We start from the raw sequence: 24,114 nt of genomic DNA on the forward strand, positions 1-24,114 counted from the left end.
GGGAAAGATGAATTTTAATACTAATCATTCTTTTATTTACTAACTTCACTCAGGGTGGACACTGCCTATAACCAAGATAGCAGTTCCCCATGTATACTCCCAAGATAGCAGTTCCCCATGTATACTCCCTAAGTAACTTTGAAAAAAAATTAAGTCTATGACAAGACATATTTCAGTTTTTAAACATTTTAGTTTGTGACTACTAAAGCTCTAGAAATTTGGAGGAAGACTCTGGAAATTTGGAGGAGGAGGGCTATCTAACTTAAGTTCTCAGTCACTCCTAGGTTATGCTTTATAAGACTATCTTCAGTATAGCCTTCAGATTTCCCTTAGACTAGCTAAGTGCATACTTTTGCATTTTGTGGTTTAGTCAGTTTGGTCTGGATAGCGAACAGTCTATGATATCATAGAATTTACTGGTAATGTTTTCTGGAAATCAATATCCATCACTTATTGAAAATGTTAACTAACAGTGGAAATTAGGTTTAGAAACCAGTTCTTCTGGTAATAATAGAGATGTCCAGATAATGTTGATTTGTATTTTCCAGAATTTTAAATGTGTGTTTTCAGGAAGCTTTTTCCTTGAATGAAAAGTGAATGAAAATGTAAAGAATCACTCTTTGTGTTGTTCTTAGTCAGCAACTTGCCTACAAGTATGAGAGCAAAGTTGATGACAAATATGGCAACTAAGAAATGACTAAATGGAGTGACTGGTCATATTTTAAAAATAATTTAAGAAGTTTTTACATTGTAAATGTCCAATAAGTAAAAAGTAGAACATTGTGCTAACGTTCTAATTTCAGGCAATTTACTTTTTTCTCAACTTTCTCCCCTGAAAAATATTCAACTATAATTTTATAAAGAGTAAAAATTGAGAATGGCTTTTTGACTAGCATCCATCTTTTTGAGCTGAACCAGGAAAACTGTATTTTAGCAGAAGCATCTTACTAAAACCTGTTACTCAGTTTAAAAAATAAAAACCTTTATATACTTTATCAAAAACTAATTCATGCAGTTCAGCAACCAGTGTTTACAGAGAGCCTACTATGTGCCAAACTCTGGGAGAAATGGATGATGAAAGACTGCCCTCAGTGCCCTCCCAGTCCAGTTAAAGAATCCGGTAGGCAGAGAAATAGTTACAGTAAACTGGGGCTGAGTTCAGTAGGAGATAAGCATAAAACACTAAGGGAGCACAGATGGGAATCAGTCTGCTTAAATTTATTATTCCTATGAAATGCACTTAGTTTCATGGCCTTGCTTAGAACTCCATGTTGTCTATTCAGTATGGAATAATATTGTCTATTTAAGACTCCTCCAAACCATAGTTTAGAACTACGAGTCTGAATTTTGATGCTGACCTTTTACAAGGCCAGTGTGACACCAGTCACGGTAATAACCTGCATTACTGTACTGTATCCTTCAACGCTGCCTCCCTAGGGTGTGAATAAGTGAGTGAATATTTATAAAGCACTCCAGTTTCTTTCCTATTAATATGTATAACTCTGTGTGTGTGTGTGTGTCGTATATGCTCGCCCTTCTTTTGAAAAGGAATCAAGTCACATCTCACATCTATTAAGTTTTGTCAAAGCGAAGTAGGTAGTAAGCAGGTGTTGTATTTTGGCCAATTCAGAGTCAATAAAGTTTGGGTGTTTTTGTTTGGTGCAGGGGGTGAATCTCTTGTTTTCTTTTTTTCTTCTCTATTTCTATTTTTGTAGTAACATGAGGCTTGATACTTAATGTCATGTCAGTCTTTTTAATCTGTGTATTTTCTTTTTTTTTTTTTTAAGATTTTATTTATTTATTTGACAGACAGAGATCACAAGTAGGCAGAGAGGCAGGCAGAGAGAGAGGAGGAAGCAGGCTCCCTGCTGAGCAGAGAGCCCAATGCGGGGCTCGATCCCAGGACCCTGGGATCATGACCTGAGCTGAAGGCAGAGGCTTTAACCCACTGAGCCACCCAGGCGCCCCTTAATCTGTGTATTTTCAAGTGAAGATTTAACAGAATTGAAAGTAAAACACATTAGTAGCTAATGTTAAAGGTATTTATAAATGCACAGTATAACAGGTAAATTAATCTGCTCAATTTACATGAAACTTAGGGGGAAAAGTTGATATAGCATAATAAGCATATTTTTAAAAAATTACTTCTCTTTGCTTTGAGTTATGGAAAATATCTTCTAAATCATCATGCTTATGTTCAAAATCTAAATTTACTACCTCTCTCTAGAATTTAAATAATATATTTTGTGGCTACACCTGAGAAAATGAGTTCTCTCCTTTGTATGTTCTCAATACCCTAACAGTGTAACAGATGAAAATACTTTTTCCATTATTAAATCTTTTCTTATTTTAACTTTGTTCTTTTGGGTTTTTTTTGTTCTGTTTTTAATTCTAAAGGATATCTTATTCTTACACATGCAGATACTAGGAATGCAAAATTCATTTATACATTTAATAAGTACCCAATAAATACTCTCTTTGTCTCAGGCACTGTTAATCGGTGTTGTATGAATGTATCAGTGAACAAAACAGGTAATCCATATCCTTGTTCAGTCAAAAGAGGCAGACAATAAGCAAATAAGTATAGAATAAATAACAAGCAAAGGAAGGAAGGGAGATAAAGTGAACTCAGGAGTGAGGTTATGTTGATGTTTTAAATAGGGTGGTCAAGGAAAATGTCACAAAGAATCTGACACTTGAGCAGAAGTTTGAAGATAAAAGAAAGCCATGTCACTAAAATTAACAAGTCAGGAAATGACAGATGTTGGCGAGGATGTAGAGAAAGGGGAACCCTCCTACACTGTTGGTGGGAATGCAAGCTGGTGCAACCATTCTGGAAGACAGTATGGAGGTTCCTCAAAAAGTTGAAAATAGAGCTGCCCTATGACTCAGTAATCGCACTGCTGGGTATTTACCCTAAAGGTACAAACATAGTGATCCAAAGGGGCATGTGCACCGGAATGTTTATAGCAGCAATGTCCACAATAGCCAAACTATGGAAAGAACCTAGATGTCCATCAACAGATGAATGAATAAAAAAGATGTGGGGGGCACCTGGGTGGCTCAGTGGGTTAAAGCCTCTGCCTTTGGCTCGGGTCATGATCCCAGGGTCCTGGGATCGAGCCCCACATTGGGCTCTCTGCTCCGTGGAGAGCTTGTTTCTTCCTCTCTCTCTCTCTCTGCCTGCCTCTCTGCCTACTTGTGATCTTTTTCTGTCAAATAAATAAATAAAATCTTAAAAAAAAAAAAGAAGAAGATGATGCAGTATGTGTGTGTGTATACACACACACACACACACACACACACACACACAATGGAATACTATGCAGCCATCAAAAACCAAAATCTTGCCATTTGCAATGACATGGATGGAACTAGAGGGTATTATGCTAAGCCAAATAAGCCAATCAGAGAAAGACACTTATTATATGATCTCTCTAATATGAGGAATTTGAGAGGCAGGGAGGAGGGTCATGGGGAGCAGGGAGGGAAAAAATGAAACAAGATGGGACCGGGGAGGGAGACAAACCATAAGAGACTCTTAATCTCAGGAAACAAACTGAAGGTTGCTGGGGGGTGGTGGGTGGAGGGCTAGGGTGGCTGGGTTATGGACGTTGTGCTATGGTGAGTGCTGTGAATTGTGTAAGACTGATGATTCACAGACCTGTACCCCTAAAGCAAATAATATATTTTATGTTAATTAAATTAAAAAAAAAAAAGCCATGTCATCTGAGAATAGCATTCCCAACCAATATCTCAAGTCAGAAATATGCTTAGTGTGCAGTTTGAAGAGCAGAGGCCAGTATGGCTAGAGTAAAGGGAATGAGGGGGAAGTAGAAGACTGAGGCCAAAGAAGTAGCAGGGGGAAGATTGCACAGAATCTCATCTAAACAAAGTGCAGAACACTACCTATTCCCTAGTACTGGCATAATTCACAAGAGACATATTTTTTAAAGGCAGAGGGAGGGGAAAGGTATATGGAATCTTATGGTTTGATATTTTCTAAATAAGAAAAATGAGTAAAGTGAACTGGAGACTATATCTGATGTAGTAGAAAATCCTTAGAGAAAGCACTATTTAAACTGATTGTCACCAGATGAGAAAACTAATAATCTATAAGTGTTGGGGGGTTCCTGGGTGGCTGGCTCTGTCAGTTAAGCATCTGCCCTTGGCTTGGGTCATGATCCTGGGGTCCTGGGATCCAGCCTCTCTGTCAGGAATCCCTGCTCAGCAGGGAGTCTGTTTCTCCCTCTGCTTGTGCTCTCTCTCACTTTCTCTCTCAAATAAATAAAATCTTTTAAAAAGAAACAAACAAATAAAAAGTGTTAGGTCATTCCAGCTAGGAAGGTCAGTTAAAAGGTGATTTTACAATTGAGGTGGGAGAATGAGACTGAAGTAAGAGAGATATTAGGTCATTAAGTATTAGAGATTTGGAATGAGAGTGGTAAGGGATAGAGAAGTAGAATTTGAGCATTAACTAAGGCTACTAATGTTGGTGAATAAGTGGATGACTGTCCATTAGCAAAAATAGGGAAATCTAGAAATATTGGGAAAAGGATAATTATATTTTGGATATATTGAGTTCAAGATGCCTGGAAGAGGGGCGCCTGGGTGGCTCAGTGGGTTAAGCCGCTGCCTTCAGCTCAGGTCATGATCCCAGGGACCTGGGATCGAGTCCCGCATCGGGCTCTCTGCTCAGCAGGGAGCCTGCTTCCCTCTCTCTCTCTGCCTGCCTCTCTGCCTACTTGTGATCTCTGTCTGTCAAATAAATAAATAAAATCTTTTAAAAAAAAAAAAAAAAAAAAAAGATGCCTGGAAGACATCCAGAGCGAAATCTCTTTTAGCTTGCTCGTTCATTTGGACCTCATTTATTAAATATCCTGTTATGAGTCAGACCCTGTGCTAAGAACTAGACTGTATGCTTTGAAATATGGGTTTGGAGCATAAGTAGATATTAAGGATGTATAGTCCTTGAATCCACAGGAATTAACAAGGTAAGGTGGAAGAAGCTATTAAATGAAAAGAGGCCAAGAGACTAAGAAGCGTTAGGATGACCATGAGGTTGAAGGCTTTGCTCACTCCCCAAAGACAGTCAGGGAAAAATTGAGGACACAGACAATTACAAGAAGTTTCTTTTGGTGCTATATGTCTTTTTTTTTTTTTTTTTAAATTCTTCACTGCAGTAATAAATTTGAGTTTAAAAAGAAATTCTTATTATGATAGTATACATTTTATCTTTTTTGTAGCTGTGCTTGTGATTTTCAAGATTCTATAACATTATTGCTAAAATAATATTAGTGTTAAAGACTTATAGATGCTAAGTTATATTTTAAGGATTAAACACACAATTGAATATTTTGGCTTTGTGTATATAATAAATATGTCACAATTATATGGAAATGTAGCTATTCTCAGATTGAATATCTAGAGCATGTCACAAAGGATATGATTTGGACAGACTTCAGTTTCCTGTTAGAATTTACTGAAGAAATTTGTCCAATACTAAAAATTGTATGCAGTTTTTGACAATAAATAACTACTGTAGGATTTTGAGTAATTATTGGTTAGCACAATTAAATTATTTGGGCATCAATTTAAAAGTTAAAGATGTACTAACATATATTCATTGGATCAGCAAATTTCATTTTTGATTAATATTTAGGAATAAGTAGCACAGATTATTGGAGCCTGAAAAGACACTCCCAAAATGCATTAGACTTAAAACTGAAGCACAGAAAGACTAAATTATACTCACTTTTGGTAGCAGGGCTAAAACCAGGAGCCATATTGCCTAATCGATGAAGTCCACACCATAGAGTTATTTACTTTTCCCTGCTTACTTTGTGCTTTTTCAGAAGCATTAATTTACCAGTCTCAAATATTAGGAACCCCTTCCCCTCCTTCTCAGTATTCTACCTACTCATTCATGTTTACATACCCTTAATGAGTGGGTCACCACCAATTTCCATAACTAACACAGGAAAGCCTACTGATTTGTGGTTTTGTATATTCACTGTGCTTTACCTCTGTGGTCTGTGTAGGCATCCAGACCTTGTAGACTCAGGGCCCTCAGTGTTTGATGTTTCTGAGTTTGCGAGAATTTTTCCTTAAAATATATGAAGCATATTGTTCAAAGGATGTTCTCTTTCCACAATCTGAAATGTGTACCAAATAAATAGAGGGCTTCCCATAGCATTCTGAACAAGTCCAGTATAAAATAAATATTAACATTTTACTGGGCTAGATGAGGATAAGTCACTTTAAGGTTCACGTTTATTAGATGAATATTTAGAAAAATATTTAGAATATGGAATGACTGTACCACTGGGGAATCTGTAGCCTATTTTGCCACAAGATGTTTTTAACTCTCGTTTTCTGCTTTTGTGTATTCAGTCATTCACCAGGCACATGCAACTAAAATGCTGTTTTAGTTTTACAAAATTTACAAAATTGCACTGGCATGCTGGAGATGGGTATATGAATCAGTGGGGTCAAGAGAAGAATACCATAAACTCTTTCCTAGAGGACACAATGTTTGACCTGAGCTTTAAAGAATGTCTAAGAAATAATTAAGCTTGGGAAGAGGTGTAGAAAGGGAGAGAGCTTAGGTACACCCTGACTGGAGTCAAGAGCAGTTGAGAGGATGGATGGCAAGGATAAATGAATGGGGATGGTTTTAGTGAGCTGGGCAGTAGCTAGGACCTGAAGGGATTTGTGTGCCATTTTTAGTTAAGCAGTTTGAGTTAAACACTCAAGGAGGATGGATTTTTTTCCTGAAGATTGAGCTGGAGAATGACAGGATAACAATTTTTCCTTAGAAGAGCTATTCTGGCAGTATGGAATGTCATTGGAAAGCCTGTGGAGCAAGTCAGCAGGTTTGGTTAGGAAGCTATTCTAATAATCCAAATGAGGAAAAGGGGTCCAAGCCAAGGAGTGGGAGAAAGAGGAGCGGACAGGTTTTATCTATCTATCTACCTATCTATCTATGATGTATACACATATCTAAACACACACAGATATATGCCTGTGTGTATATAATTTTTAATACAAATATTTTTAAGGTAAGATTATTTTCACCTCAGGCTGTGTGAAGCAAGCCATTAAGTTTTCTAAAGCAGAACTCATTGTTAGAATGTCTAACCCTTGTCATATAAATATTTAATTATAATACTTACTGCGTTTTATTCCTTTAAAACTTTAGTTCTACATGTATTTAAAGGCTGCTGAAAAAATATACAAATATAGGATATTTTAAACAACAAAGTCAAAATAAATCATGTGTGTGTGTGTATCTTAAACATACATAGCATGCCAAGTATGATTTAAAGTGTTTTTTCCTGTGTTAGTTAACTAATTAATTCTCCCATCAACCTATAAGATACATATTGTTTCCCCTGTACTGAATGAGGAAATGGAGGCATGGAGTGGATAAATAACTTTACCAAAGTCACATAGCTAATAATTGCCAGAACTGGTCTTCCAAAATATGCAGAGTGGCTCTGGAGTCAGGATATCTTATACTACTGAATTGTCCCTTGAAATGCACTTTTTTTTCCATGGGAAAGAGACAAAAAGTAATAATAGAGAATGGTAAATAACTCATACTTCTGGTTTGGGACAGGAATTTGCCCTGAAAAATATTTTTTTAAAGATTCTCTTTATTTGAGAGAGAGAGTGCACCAGCAGGGTGAAGGACAGAGGGAGAAGCAGACTCCGCAGCAGGGATCCCAATGGCGCTCAACCCCAGAACAGAACTCTGGGATCATGACCTGAGCCAAAGGCTCAACCAGCTGAGCCACCCAGGTGCCCATGCCCTGAAAATTATTATTTCTCAATAAACAGATTTATTGAGTGAAGCTATCAATGTATTGTAAAATATAAATACATGTTATAGTAGCTATTTATTCCTTTGTGCATTAATTTTGGAGCCCTCTCTTATTTTTAGGAATATACTCCAATAAATCCACAGTTAGGAGGAGAAGTGTTTGGTTTTCATTGACTGTTTTTAAATAATGCTGAGAAATTTTTTTCAGTGAAAACCTAAACCCTGTTTACTCTGCGTGCATGGAAGATTTAGCAATATTCAAAATCATTGAACATATGCTTGCCTCCTATGTAGTCGTTAAATGTCAAATAAGGATCTATAGTCCTTTCCTGAGTGTGTTCTGAAATTTCTTAAAACCATAAGAAAGTTGAAAAAAAAGATAAAACTCCTAAATTTATACCATTTGCTTCTTCCCCTCAAAACTTCATTGGTATATCCGCTAAGAATGAGGATATTCTCTATATAATCATAGTACTGTTATCATATCTGGGAAAATTAACAATGATTCTATAATATCTAATAAACAGTTCATATTCAGATTTTCTTAATTGTGTCTAAAATATCTTAAGCAGTTTTTTTGTTTGCATGCTTCTTTTGTTTAGCATCCAATCCAGAGTCACACTTGGTCACTATGTCATTTTAGTCTCATTTAATCTCTGCTAATCTAGACTCCTTTGTTGTTGTTTTTTCATGACACTGACTTTTTTAGAGTCTGGCTGAACCAATTGCCCTGTGGAATATCCAGTGTTTTGTTTTTATCTATTTCACTGTGATTAGGTTCAGGTTAAACTTTCTTTGGCAAGAACACTGTAGTGGTAGAAAGTAAAAAGTAACACGTACTTTTTGGCATCACATCAGGTAGTATGTAATGTCAGATTGTCCTACAACTTATTTGCTAAATTTAATCCTTGATTAACATAGTGAACACTAGGTGCCATTGTAAAAATAAACTTTTCCCTTTGTAATTGCTGGGTATTCTGTGGATCAGTACTTTGAGACCATGTGAATAGCCTGTTCCCCAACAACCTTGCTTAGTGGTTTCAGCAGCCATTGATGATTCTTGCCTGAATTAACTGTTAAACGTGGTTAAGAGATGCAAAATGATGGGTTTCTTTTTCTTTCTTTCTTTTTAAAGATTTTATTTATTCATTTGAGCAGGAGAAAGAGAGGCAGACTACCCACTGAGCTGGGAGCCCACTGTGGGACTCAGTCCTAGGACCTAGAGATCATAACCTGAGCCAAAGGCAGATGCTTAACCATCTCAGCCACCCGGGTGCCCCAACATGGTCGGTTTCTAATGTTATCATTGCTTCTGCTTCTGTTGGCTGGTGTTTGTCAAGAAGAGCACTTTCTTTGAGTATTGTGAATTTTTTCCCATTCAACTTGTTATACTTCTTTACTATCATTTTCTTTGTGTTGCTGAAATTGTGCACTAATCTGGCAAAGGAGAGCCCCTTCACATCTATTCCTGTATCCTTTGATACAAACCAGTTAGTTTAGAGTATTTCATGCTTGCAGTGTGTCCTCTGTGCATTGTGTACTTTCTCTGCCCTGGATTCAATCATTTCTCCAAGAAGCCCTGGTACTATTTTAATGGAAAATGGAATTTAGAAACTAAAATTTGGGGCTAAGTTGCTATTGGAATAGCATTGCTTCTTAGACATTTATAGCTGGACTATTTAGAAAATCAAGTTTTAAAAAATCATGTATTCATAGAGTGATTTCCAATTTAAATTTTAAATGTTATTATATTGTCTGAAAAACAGTTTTACTTCTTTTGTAGTTATTAAAAATGCTTGCAACCTCTGCACAGACAACTGTATATTTTAAATTTGGCAGGAAAGAACCCTACCTCTTAAAACTGTTTTCTACTGGAATATATTAAATTTTATTTCATTTTTTCCTAGCCAGAAGTAATCAAAGCATAATTCTCTCTGCCTTATATAGAGACTAATGGTGATCTCCAAAACAAATAGGATGCATAGTTATTATAGTGTTGCCTGAAGCAAATGACTCCTAAAATATGTGTCATGAAAGAGAATCAGGGTTCCCCTGTCCCTAGCACAGTGCCTTGTGCTTAGTGAGTAATCATAAACAGTGATGATATATAATGCTGCTGGATATATGTTCTGGCTTTAGAATTTGGCATAAATCCTGCTTTTTTTTTTCTTTTGCAATAAATCTGATCACCGTTGTTCTTTTTTTCTTTCGATCATTGTCTTGAATTTGGGAGAGTTGAGGAAAACTAAAAAATATATAATTCTCCTGTTCAGATCAGTCAAATACAGTGGGCTAAAACGTCATATTCTAGTTTTCTACAAAATAAAATACCTAACCATCTCCCCAAAAACATAAAGTTTTTTCCATTATCTTCTCTAGAGTGTATACTATGTGGAGAATTAGGGAACTTTTCAGATAACATATTTCAATTTTACAGAAAGTTTAGATGCATTACGAAAGGAAATAGTAAATTAACATTTTTCAAAATAGTCATAGAAGATTAACTCAAACATTTTGATAACTAATGCACACAGTTAAGAATTCATTTAGCACAGGAACTCAGTGGATATGGTATAGATTCCATTTATTCAGTTCAAGAGTTGAAGGCCTTGTGGGTTTTAGGCGTTTGGACTATAGGCATTGTAGATGGAAAGATGAATAAAATCAGGGCCTTACTACAGGAATCAAACACACAAATGGGTCTGGCGTGCTTCTGACTTAGATGCATAGGTTTCCATCACAGTACTGTTGCTCATTGATTGTATGACTTTGGGAATGTTACCCATCTTCTGATTTACTTTCTGGAAGCCACTACTCTTTCCTTCCTTTGAAGTGGAATTATCTTTGTGGTTTGTTAATTAACTCTCTTAAAATCCTTAATAGTCATTGTTTTATTTGTTTTGTGAGGTTTTAATTTAAAAAATGTTCTAATTCTTCCTCTGTCATCAATGGCACTACCAGTTCTAGAAGGTTATTTGGTCATGTTCAGGTTACTTAAATTCCTTATGAGAGTTGCTGGTTTTCTTTTCACGTTCATGGTTTGTGGTCCCAACTATACTAATAGAGGTCCAAGCTGTGGCAAAAAACAAAAACACCCCTCTGCGGAGGCACAGGGATAAGCTTCTCCTCTCAAGTCTCATCAGTTGCAAGTTATAGTCATTTCCCAGTGTCTGGGCCTGGGACTAGATACCTCTAGCTATGTGGGTCCTTTCTCATGTAGGCCCCTTATAGGTCCATTGTGATACCTAGGATCTGCCAGACCCTCAGGATACTACAGACATTAAAATGACAGAGATAGCCAGTTACCCAGAGCATTACAGCTTCTGCAGGCTGAGAGCCCTCAGTGAATTCTGAAAAACCCATTTTTGCATATCCCTTTAGAGGAGACCTGCTTTCCCTGCACAGGTCCTTACTCGGCACCAAGGAGAACAGAGCCCTCCCACACTCATATCCTGTCCCCCCCCCAGCCCCATTCATGACACACTGACCCTGAGATTCCAGAAAAATCTTTGTTTTCTGATATATTCTCCAGGGTTTGCCATCCCTCTTGCCTTACTCTTTGTAGGTCTCTAGAAAGAAATTAAACTAAACTGCATGATTTCAGATTTTAAAATCATGAGACAAAGTGAGAAAAGAAGGTGCTCATCTAGAAGATTAAGTGGAATTGTTATAAAGAAAAAGTTATGGAAATGGATAAAAGATCTCAATGTGAGACAGGAATCCCTCAGAATCATAGAGGAGAACATAAGCAGTAACCTTTTCAATATCAGCCACAGCAACTTCTTTCAAGATATGTCTCCAAAGGCAAAGGGAACAAAAGCGAAAATGAACTTTTGGGACTCATCAAGATCAAAAGCTTCTGCACAGCAAAGGAAACAGTCAACAAAACAAAGAGGCAACCCACGGAATGGGAGAAGATATTTGCAAATGACAGTACAGACAAAAGACTGATATCCAGGATCTATAAAGAACTTCTCAAACTCAACACACACAAAAATCATCATGTCAAAACATGGGCAGAAGACATGAACAGACACTTCTCCAATGAAGACATACAAATGGCTATCAGACACATGAAAAAATGTTCATCATCACTAGCCATCAGGGAGATTCAAATTAAAACCACATTGAGATACCACCTTACACCAGTTAGGATGGCCAAAATTAGCAAGACAGGAAACAACGTATGTTGGAGAGGATGTGAAGAAAGGGGAACCCTCTTACACTGTTGGTGGGAATGCAAGTTGGTACAGCCACTTTGGAGAACAGTGTGGAGATTCCTTAAGAAATTAAAAATAGAGTTTCCCTATGACCCTGCAATTGCACTACTGGGTATTTACCCCCAAAATACAGATGTAGTGAAAAGAAGGGCCACCTGTACCCCAATGTTTATAGCAGCAATGGCCACGGTTGCCAAACTGTGGAAAGAACCAAGAAGCCCTTCAACAGACGAATGGATAAGGAAGATGTGATCCATATACACTATGGAGTATTATGCCTCCATCAGAAAGGACGATTATCCAACTTTTGTATCAACATGGATGAGACTGGAAGAGATTATATGGAGTGAAATAAGTCAAGCAGAGAGAGTCAGTTATCATATGGTTTCACTTATTTGTGGAGCATAACAAATAACATGGAGGACATAGGGAGATAGAGAGGAGAAGGGAGTTGAGGGAAATTAGAAGGGGAGATGAACCATGAGAGACTATGGACTCTGAAAAACAATCTGAGGGTTTTGAAGGGGTAGGGGGTGGGAGGTTGGGGGAGCCAGGTGGTGGGTATTATGGAGGGCACGTATTACATGGAGCACTGGGTGTGGTACGTAAACAATGAATTCCATTAGGCTGAAAAGAAATAAAAATAAAGCTGGGAAAAATAAATAATATGAATTAAAAAAAGAAAAAGTAATGAGGGTAAAATAAAACAAATTGCAAAATTTAAAGAAATAATAGAATAAAATTTCCCTGCACAGATTATAAGACTGCAGATTAAAGGGTTTATCAAGTCTTGGGAAAGATGAATTATAAGCAAGACATAGTTAGATATACCTTGGTGAAATTCCTGATTTCCCAGATGCAGGGAAAATCTCAAAAGCCTGTACAGAGAAGGAACAGGTTCTTTACCTAGAAAGAGAGTTGAATTGGACTTCTCATCTAAAACTCTAAAAGCTGGCTGATAGTGGAATAATCTGTCCAGACAACCAAGATAAAGGGTTTCTTATCCAGAAACCCATTATTCAGACAAAGCATCATGTATCTATCTACTAGCAATGGAAGGCATTGAATACACTAGGATTTAAAGAGTACCCTAATTGAATGACAGCTCAATTAGAATGGAAATCTCAAGATACAGCGGAAAACACTAAATTTTTCTATTAGACATAAAGGAAACATTAAGGGTTTTTTCTTACAATATTTTTTTGTTTCATAAATTCATACTAAGCACTTTTACAAATTCCTGTGTACTTTAACCCATTTAAATTTAACTATAATTTATGTAGAAAAATAGAGAAGTAAAAGCCTTCTATAAAGGATGTAAGAATGTATTGGTAAATATAGTATCCTGGTTAGAGGGATATTTAGTTTATTTGATAAATAATTAATATTTGGATAAATAATTAATAATGTACTTATTATTGTTAGAATTAGGAAGAAAACCAATAGCATCATTGAAACATTGGTAGAAATTCAAGAAAGAAAAAGGGTATGCACTGAAATGGACCAAAAACAAGATAAAAGATAAGACACAACAATGTAACTAAATGGAAGTGGAGTTGTGCTTCCAGGTAGGAAGTATAAGGTTGGTGATGATCGTTAGTCCTAGTGCAACATCATGTTGACTTCGTATAAAACAAAAAGTCATCAAGAGACTCTTAACTATAGGAAACAAACTGAGGGTTGCTGGATGGGTGGGGAGAGATTAGGGTAATTGGATGATGGGCATTAAGGAGAGCACATGATGTGATGAGCACTGGGTGTTATATGCAACTGATGAATTATTGAACACTATCTGAAACTAATGATGTACTATATGTTGGCTAATTGAATTTAAATAAAAAGTCATCAAAGGGATTTGGACACAAAGACGTGTACATGGATTAAATTCCAAAGAGTACCTACTCCATAAGGAAGTGGAGACCAGCAGTAACTTTAATAACTGAGACTATTGAGACAGAGACACAGAAACTGATAGCAAGTGTTTTGTAGGCAGAATGACTTTGCTAAAACAGTAATCAACTGAATTTCCAAGGACTGTGTGGGCTGGCATAATGGATTAGAATCCAAAAGGCCCCAAATATGTGTCCATCGTCTCCATCCAGCACCTCCCCAAAAAGCAGTGTCATAGGAAATGAGAAAAGCAGAGAGAGAAAGTTCCCATATTCTCTAGAGGTTTAAATTCCAAATTTCTAGAAGGAGGAACTGATCTTATTTTTTGGATATTTAATAGATAAATCAGCCCAATCCCCAACCCAGACCAACTCCAGATTTGAACACAAAGATGCACCCCTCACCAAAGCTTTCAAGAAGAGGAAAGAGTGAGCCCTTTTTGGGGAAGCATGTTTTCTGTTTCATTCTCTACTAATTATATATCTAACAGATCTAACCTACAGTCAGAAATATAAAGAAATAAATGAGCAGGAATAGGTGGCCCATAATCAAGAAAAAGAACAATCAGTAGAAGGAAATTACAGATGATGAAAATGTTGGATATGCAGACAAGAACTTTAAAATGGCCTTTATAACTATGTTAAATAACTTTTGAGGAATCATGGTATGATGAAGTATTTCAGCAGAGAAATGGAAACTGTAAAAAGAAATAAATGGAAATTCTATACCCAAAGAGTATAATAGATGAAATGAAAAATTCATTAAGTGGGCCTAATTGCTGATAGTGCACATGGAAAGAAAGGTTCAGTGAACTCAAAGACAGAACAATAAAATTTATCCAAATGGAAGCACAGGATATGGGAGGGAAGTAACAGAGCATCAAACTTGTGTGACTACATCAAATTATCCTAACAAGTATAATTGGAATTCTAGAAGGAAAATAGAAGAGATAGGGTAAAGAAATAATGGGCCAAGAGTATTACACCTCTAATAAAAGACATTCTTGTAGAAGATATAAAAAGCTTACCAAATCCCAAGAAGGATATATATGTAAATGAAACCTCACCTGGGTATATTTTAATTAAACTGAAGGAAATGAAACCTAAAGAAAAAAATCATAAAAGCAGCCAGGGGGAAAAATGCATCACATTCAGAGAATAATAGGAAGAATTGATGACTCCATCCTCATAAGAAATAATGGGATAAATCAGTGAAGTTCTGAAAGACAATGGCTATCAATCTACATTTCAATACCCAGCAAAAATGTCCTTCATATATGAATGCCTGCTAAAGACTTTTCAGGAAAAAAAAGTCACCCACAGACAGATTCTACAAAAGGTTCATCAGTCTAAATGGAAATGATCTCAGATGAAAACCTGGATCTGCAGAAGGAATGAAAACACTAGAAAGGATAAATATATGTATAAATATAAAAAGCTGATTTTTTTCATTCTTAAAGACTACTGAGTGCTTAAAACAAGTATTGTGACAGCATGTTCTGGGATTTATAACGTAGAGGTAAAATATGACAGTAGTGTAAAGGGTAGAAGGGTAAATAGAATAATACTGTTTTAAGATACTTAACATTGTTGATAAAGTAGAAAAATCTTAATTCAGGGTATACTGTAACAAATTAGAGATGTCTGAGATGATCTCTCACCACTAAAAAAAAATAGAAAAATGTGTAGCTAACAGTATAGCCATCAGGGATGTAAAATGGAATAGTAATAGTATTTGATTATTTCAAAAGAGTATTGAAAAAAGAGGGAGGAAGAATGGAACAGATATAGATGCAATGAAATAGCAAGATGGCAGACTTAAACACAGCCATATTGGAATCACATTAAATGTAAATCAAAAAGCAGAGACTGTCAGACTGGACAGTCTAGTGGTGGATATTTATTGACACATTGATTTTTTTTTTTATTTAGTAGATTAATTTACTCTACAGATGTAATATTCTTAAGTTCATTTGACTGTATTACTACTGTATTACTGTATTACTACTGCACAACTCATGTATTTAGTAAACAAAAAGTTAATTTAAATAAACACAAACGATTGTATTTTCATTTTGTTTATTTGTTTCCCGGAAAGTGAGTGTATTAGGTAGGATTCTCTAGAGAAATACAACCAGTAGGATGTATATATAGATTTATTTTGAGGAATTGGTTTATATGATTGTGGATTCAGGCCAGGTACAAAACCTGCAAGGTTAGTTGGCAGGCTGGAGACCCAGGGAAGAGTTATAGTTCAAATCCGAAAGCAGTCTGTTGACAAAATTCCTTCTCTTTCGGGGGAAATGGGGCAATCTTTTTCTTAAGACCTAGGATGAAGCCCTCTCACATTATGGAAAACAATCTGCTTTACTCAAAGACTACCAATTCAAGTGTTTATCTTATCCAAAAAATACTTTCACGGAAGTATCTGGAATGTTTGACCAAATATCTGGGTACTGTGGCCTAGCCAAGCTGACAAAAATAACCAGCACAGTAATCTATTTATTATGAACTTTTCACTTATCATCATACCTTAATAAAAGTGAAATAACACACAAACAGATTTTTAAGATAAAATTTACTTAAAATAGTTGTTTGGGGACCTTTTTTCTTAAGTTTATTTTTTCTGTATATTCTTTACCAAAAGCTTGAGCAAGCATGTTTGATTGTCTTTCCAAATGGTATTATTTCAATAGGCAATCTAAATTTAAAACTAAGAATTTATCTTTGGGTAATCCACTTTTCAAAATGTTAGGGTTTTTTTGTTTTTTTGTTTTTTAATTTTTTTTTATTTTTTATAAACATATATTTTTATCCCCATGGGTACAGGTCTGTGAATCACCAGGTTTACACACTTCACAGCACTCACCAAAGCACATACCCTCCCCAATGTCCATAATCCCACCCCCTTCTCCCTAACCCCCTCCCCCCAGCAACCCTCAGTTTGTTTTGTGAGATTAAGAGTCACTTATGGTTTGTCTCCCTCCCAATCCCATCTTGTTTCATTGATTCTTCTCCTACCCACTTAAGCCCCCATGTTGCATCACCACTTCCTTATATCAGGGAGATCATATGATAGTTGTCTTTCTCTGCTTGACTTATTTCACTAAGCATGATACACTCTAGTTCCATCCATGTTGTCGCAAATGGCAAGATTTCATTTCTTTTGATGGCTGCATAGTATTCCATTGTGTATATATACCACATCTTCTTGATCCATTCATCTGTTGATGGACATCTAGGTTCTTTCCATAGTTTGGCTATTGTGGACATTGCTGCTATAAACATTCGGGTGCACGTGCCCCTTTGGATCACTACGTTTGTATCTTTAGGGTAAATACCCAATAGTGCAATTGCTGGGTCATAGGGCAGTTCTATTTTCAACATTTTGAGGAACCTCCATGCTGTTTTCCAGAGTGGCTGCACCAGCTTGCATTCCCACCAACAGTGTAGGAGGGTTCCCCTTTCTCCGCATCCTCGCCAGCATCTGTCATTTCCTGACTTGTTGATTTTAGCCATTCTGACTGGTGTAAGGTGATATCTCATTGTGGTTTTGATTTGTATTTCCCTGATGCCGAGTGATATGGAGCACTTTTTCATGTGTCTGTTGGCCATCTGGATGTCTTCTTTGCAGAAATGTCTGTTCATGTCCTCTGCCCATTTCTTGATTGGATTATTTGTTCTTAATTTAATTTTATTTTATTTTATTTCAGTGTTCCAAAATTCATTGTTTATGCACCACACCCAGTGCTCCATGCAATATGTGCCCTCCTTAATACCCACCACCAGGCTCACACAACCCCCCAACCCCCTCCCTTCCAAAACTCTCAGTTTGTTTCTCAGAGTCCACAGTCTCTCATGGTTCGCCTCTCCTCTCCGTTGTTTTTATCACCTTATCCTGAAATTGAAACTGTAAAATATGTAGTTTTTTCTTTGTAATTGTATAAGCTGAAGATACATATCTGGGGTTTTTTGTGTTGTGGGTTTTTTTTAGTTTTTTATTTTCAACATTTTGAAGTTACTTTCTAATTGGATGTGAATTTTAAAATTAGTAATCAGTCTAGGTCAGTTTTGGTTTTTTTTTTTTTTTAAGATTTTATTTATTTATTTGACGGAGAGAGATCACAAGCAGGCAGAGAGGCAGGCAGAGAAAGAGGAGGAAGCAGGCTCCCTGCTGAGCAGAGAGCCCAATGTGGGGCTCGATCCCAGGACCCTGAGATCATGACCTGAACTGAAGGCAGCGGCTTAACCACTGAGCCACCCAGGCGCCCCAGTCTAGGTCAATTTTATAACAGTCGGATTACAATAGTGAGAACACACATGTAAAATGTATGTTGCTAATTCCTGACTCTCGTGGTGTGACCACTCATTTAAAAGCCAGTGTATGCCAGACTTCTCAGTGAATGTGGCCAAAGAGGACTGTGGGAGTGTGGGCACCAGGGAAGTGGGGATTTCACCATTTGTTCTGTAGACCTCAGTATTACTAAACTCTCACAGTAAGGATCAGCATTATTTGAACATTTTCTAATATGTTTCCTTGGGGTTTTTAAAAAAATTTTTTATTCAAGGCCAGTGTTAATCCATGAATAAAAATGAATAAAATAAAAATAAAGTGATTTCCATAAAAATCACTTTAAAGATTTTATTGATTGTTTAAGGCGAAACTGTTAATTTGCTCTGTCTTTTTTTTTTTTTTTTTTTTTTTTTTTCAAAAAACGGACATCTCTGTTTTACTCAAGTCTTGAGGTCAGAAAGTACAACTTAGCCTTTATAATTTATCTTTTTTCATTGATCCCAAGTATAGTTACTCAGTAAATATTACTTGATTGAATAAGTATTATTTATACTTCATTGGCTAATAATAGACGCTGAGAAAATTTTTTTATATGAAACAAAAACCATGTTTTTTAAGATCATGTTTTATGATATTTTGTTCATTTTTAGTATATTCTTGCACAGTGATAAAAAGTGTTTTGTGATGCTCTCACTTAATCCTTTATCATACTTGAAGAAAAATGAGTTTTAAATGCCTGTAAATGAGAGAGCTGGTGTTTGTTTCAACTAGAAATTGTGCTAATTGCTAACAGTACATTGCATTCTCGCTTCTAAACAGACCTGCATGTAACAGCCTATACCATTATTTGAAAAAACTTTTCTAATGTCCTGACTCACATATCGGTTTACTGATGGACAGAGACTGTAAAGTAAATGAGACCCACACCTGTGTTCGTTTTTAACTTGAGCTAGACTTTGAACCAGTATCTTTACAGATGAAATACAATGTGTTATATCCTTAAAAGCTGTTTATTAAAAAGATTACAGAAGAGGACATTGGGAACAAAAAGGTAAATCTACACATGATAAAAGGAATTTTCTGAAGTTTAGCAGTCATTATTTTAAAGGAGAGAATCAGGGCAACTTTTTTTTTTTTTAGACACTCCATAGTGATTGAATAAATAGAATATGGCATGGTAGGAAGTCAAATGATCAAAGAGAAATTCAAGTGGATTTATTTATTCTTTTTGAGAAAATAAGGAGGTGATTCCTTTTATAGCCTTTGTGATATTTCTTTATGAAAACTTGACGACCTCAAGTCAGAAATAAAAGTTTAATGGAAGAAATGCAGCAGAGTGGAGATAATGATATAATTTTTGAGCCAAGAGCAGGATATGGACACATCTTGCACTATTGCTAAACACCACTTGAATAGGAAGATTGGCTCAGCTCACTTTGAGTTGGCTCTCTTAATTAGCTAAACTCTCCAACTGTTTCTGACCAAAGAATTCATGATACAACTTTAAAGGTTCCTGCCATTCATGTGAGGCTTTTTTTCTTATAAGCTGTAGGAGTCACCTCTTACTGACATAAATGTTTTTAAAATAAAATGGTTAGGTATAATAAGCAAATATTCACCATCTTTTCTTTTCATAGGGATTAACAGCATGGAAAGAAAGCCTGGTAACCATCATGTAGATACAGCACCAATGGTAAGGCAGTCTATTTCTGCATTGCTAAAATGGATAAGCTACAAATTGATACTGGTTATAGTGACACAAAATGCCATTGTAGAAAAAGCTTGTAACCTTTTTTTTTTTTTTCTGTAAAGATTTTATTTATTTATTTGACAGAGAGAGAGAGAGAGATCACAAGTAGGCAGAGAGAGAGGAAGGGAAGCAGGCTCCCTGCCTAGCAGAGAGTCCGATTGGGGCTCGATCCCAGCACCCTGGGATCATGCCCTGAGCCGAAGGCAGAGGCTTTAACCCACTGAGCCACCCAGGTGCCCCTGTAACCTTCCTTTTGCCAAAAGTTATATCCCTTCCAGAAAATTAACCTCATGTTTTCCTACTTAATGAGGAAAACATACTGATTTTTACCAAGATATAGGAAAATAAGATACTGTATCATTTTTACAGGTACTTATTTATATTAATGTTATATATAGAATGATTTTAATTTAAAAATATCTCATATTTTGATTAATATAAATATGCACATTGATTTACACTCTTTTTAAAAGGAGTGTTATTTTGCACACTAGCATCATTATTTAGAGTGAATATTTCATTTCTTTTATGGATTGCTATGCTTTATTATTATAGCAGTGAAATTTCTTATCCCTCTTCCATTACTGCCAGACAACAAAAGGCATTTAACAATTACAGTACCTATTTACTATGTTAAAAATAATTATACAAGAGAATGTAGAAGGAAAACAAATTTCCCGTTTAATCTCTGAATATAATATTTGAATGAAATATTTGCCAGTTTCCACTTGAAAGAGTCATATGATGATATAGGCTAGCACATATTTTACACTTCACCAAGCATAATCTTGTTTCTCTTATCCTTTCTGTACATTAAGTCTTTCAAGTACTCCAAAGAATTCATCATTTCCTGTTAGAAAGATTTGGTAATATATTTTAGGGACATAAAGACAATATTAAATCATATTTAACTTTATTGATGATATTTTCCTCACTGGCAGATTGACTCCACTTTCTATTTGTAAAAAATTCGTGTGATTGAGACAACATTTGATAAATTAATATGTGGGGCTCTGGAAAAGAGTAGTGTTTGAGGAATTGAATATCATTATAATCATGAAAAATACTTGGCTAGGAGCATCTGGGTGGCTCAGTTGCTTAAGCGTCTGCCTTCAGCTCAGGTCATGATCCCAGAGTCCTGGAACAGAGCCCCACGTCAGGCTCCCTGCTCAGCAGGGAGTGTGCCTCTCCCTCACTCTCTCCCTCTGCCTTCCACTACCCCTGCTTGTGTACTCTCTCTATCTCTGTCTGTCAAATAAATAAATCAATCTTTAAAAAAAAAAAAAAAAAAGGAAAGAAAGAAAAATACTTGGCTCTAGTTTGTATTGCAGTTATACCGGTAAGTATGCTAAAATAGTAGTTATAACGTTGTGTAAATTGTGTTTTTTAAGCTTAAAAAAAAAATGAAGACTAGCAATTATGGGAAATAATTTCTTTTCTCTCAGGTGTAGGTCTTAAAAGCTGAGGTGCCTGATGTGTGACTTGAACCTTTTGCTCTTTGGGGAGAACTCCGGGTTTTACTTTTTCTCCTGGTTGTGGGTCACTGTCCTGGAACGGGGTTTATGGCAACGTTGTACCTCAGGCTCTCTCCTACATGCTTCTGTGTGGTTTTCTTCTTGTTTGCCTCAGGTGTAGTCAGCATTCAGCCAGTCTTTAGGTTTTGTTTTGTTTTGTTTAAGATTTTATTTATTTATTTGACAGAGACCACAAGTAGGCTGAGAGGCAGGCAGAGAGAGGAGGGGGAGCAGGCTCCCTGCCAAGCAGAGAGCCCGATCTGGGGCTCGATCCCAGGACCCTGGGATCACAACCTGAGCTGAAGGCAGAGGCTTAAACCGACTGACCACCCAGGCACCCCAAGTCTTTAGGTTTTTTAAGAGGAAACTGTTCCATACGTAGCTGCAGACTCAGCGTGTCTGTGGGAGGAGGTACGGTGATGATCTTCCTATGTACCCAGCCATCTTGAACTGGAACCTCTTAATGTATTTCGAAAAGATACTCACTGGATTATTTTACATACTTTTGAAATTAATTTTATTTCTACAGGCATTCCTACAGCATCTGTGTTTACATTTTGGTTTTGTTGGTGTGGGGGGCGGGGGTGTTGTACATTCTAGAACTCAGAAAAGTACATCCTGGCAGAGTTGTATTTCTTTTTTAAGTGGGCTCCACACAAAATCCTGAAATCAAGACCTGAGCTGAAATCAAGAATCAGACACTTAACAGACTGAGCCACCCAGATGCCCCCAGAGACTTTTTTGTTTTGTTTTACCTGTAGACAGATTGTAGGTTTCCTTGTTAATTAAATGAGGAAATAATAGAGCTGACTTTTCTTGCAGTTGTGAGAAATAATGGTATTAACGTTTGCAGCAATGCTCTAATGATCTCGGAATGATTCCAAAGAACCAGGAACAAAATCTAATACATAAGAGTTTAAGTCTTGTTGATTTTTGTTTATGTTCTTCCAGTTGGATTGTTAAATGATAGCTCCTAATGTATTAATAAAATTTCCGATTTGTGAAGTTCGTATGTTTTAATATACTTGGTTTATAGAGGCACACCCCAAACACTCATTAATTTTCCAGGTTATCACTTGCGCCAGGCTGCATTTTTGGTATGTTTTTCCGAATCCTTCCGTCCGTTTACTACAAACTAAAGATATTCTACTGCCCCTCACTCCTATTTAGTCCCTCAGCTTACTGACAGTTAACCTTGGCCCTTTCTCCATAACAGAATTACAAGCCTTTTACCCAATGTCTTCTGATCCTCAGGACAGGAAAAGTGATTTTTCACAGAAATATGATGATACCTAATTGCCATCCTCTGTATGGGTGTGCCCTAGTTTTCCTCAAAGGGTTTAAGAAAAGAAAATATTTATAGAGATAACAGAAATGAAAAGGTCTGTTTAAATATATAACAAAGTATGATATTTATAAGTTCAAATGTGGTACCCTACTATCCTAAAAATGAGAGATACTTCTGGGGCCTGAGAAAAGGAGTGGACCCAGGGTATAGTATGGCTGAGGCCGGGTCTCTGAGTGACTTCCTAACCTGGCCCGTACCCATTAGTCTCCAGCTTACCACTACACGGTATCATTCCAACTTCCCACTTGCTCCACGGACTGCCATGAATGGCATGGGTCTAGGAGAGTGCTAGATGCTAATTACAGCTATCCAAAAGGGAGGGAAATGAGACTTTCTCAGACCTCTATAACAGGGAAAGCTGTGTTTCTTGAGATTCCATGTGGGAATGAACTTTTCAGTAAATATATGGTTACAGAGGATAGTTTGATCCCGTAGCACTATAATGTGATGCAGTGTTTTTTAAGTAAGTATAGGTTAGCCTGAGAACAAAACCACCTCAGTCTTTGTTCTGTGTTCTCTCCCACTCTCTTTTTAACTTACTTATATCCTTCTTTTTTTCATTTATTACATGAGATTTAATTTTTTTGTTTGGTATTTTTTTCTTTCTGACATAAATAATACCATATGTGTTTTTGAGATGCCTTCAATAGAAATAAAACATTATATCCCCACATGATGTGACCTCCTCCATCAAGCAGAATCAAACCTTTGTAACTGGCTATAATCACAATTTTTTTTTTTTTTTTTGCATTTTGAGCTCTTAATTTTGTTCATATTTAGGAGTACATTTTCAAATTTTGTTTTGTTTTAAAAAGACATTTATTTATTTATTTATTTATTTATTTGACAGGGCATACCAGAGAACATGAGCAGGGGTGCAGGAGGTGGGGGAAGAGTGGAAGGAGAGGCAGTGTCCTTGCTGAGCAGGAGCCTGATACAGGGACAGATCCCAGGACCCTGGGCTCATGACCTGAGCCCGAGGTAGATGCTTAACAGACTGAGGCACCTCTCAAGGTTTTTTTTTGTTTTTGTTTTTGTTTGGTTTTTTGTTTTTTTGTTTTTTGTTTTCCAAAAAATACCAAGTGAGAGGTATATTGTCTGAGTCTAAATATCTTATTTGTCTTTGAATAAGACAGTTCGCCAGAGTTTTTAATTATTTGGACATAAACTTTTCCCCTCAGAACATTATAGAAATTGACCCACTTTTGCCTTCCAGTATTTAGTGTTTTGGAGAGACATTAGACATCAGTCTAATAGTTCTTTTGCATTGGTAG

At 36.4% G+C, this 24,114-nt stretch overlaps 1 protein-coding gene across 7 annotated transcripts in view; it reads left to right on the forward strand.

Moving 5' to 3' along the window:
• The window catches only part of AHI1 (Abelson helper integration site 1), a 225,402-nt gene that overhangs the window by 118,233 nt on the left and 83,055 nt on the right, over positions 1 to 24,114 (forward strand). For all 7 annotated transcript variants that reach the window (XR_009354625.1, XR_009354624.1, XM_059177484.1 and 4 more), the window contains one exon: positions 19,866 to 19,921. Coding sequence is in view for 5 of the 7 variants with exons in the window: in XM_059177484.1 (XP_059033467.1) it covers positions 19,866 to 19,921 (56 nt within the window). In the remaining 2 variants the exon portion in view is untranslated. The remainder of the gene's footprint in view (positions 1 to 19,865; positions 19,922 to 24,114) is intronic.

This window comes from Mustela lutreola, chromosome 6 (genome assembly GCF_030435805.1).
Source record: "Mustela lutreola isolate mMusLut2 chromosome 6, mMusLut2.pri, whole genome shotgun sequence".
Taxonomy (NCBI): Eukaryota; Metazoa; Chordata; class Mammalia; order Carnivora; family Mustelidae; genus Mustela; species Mustela lutreola.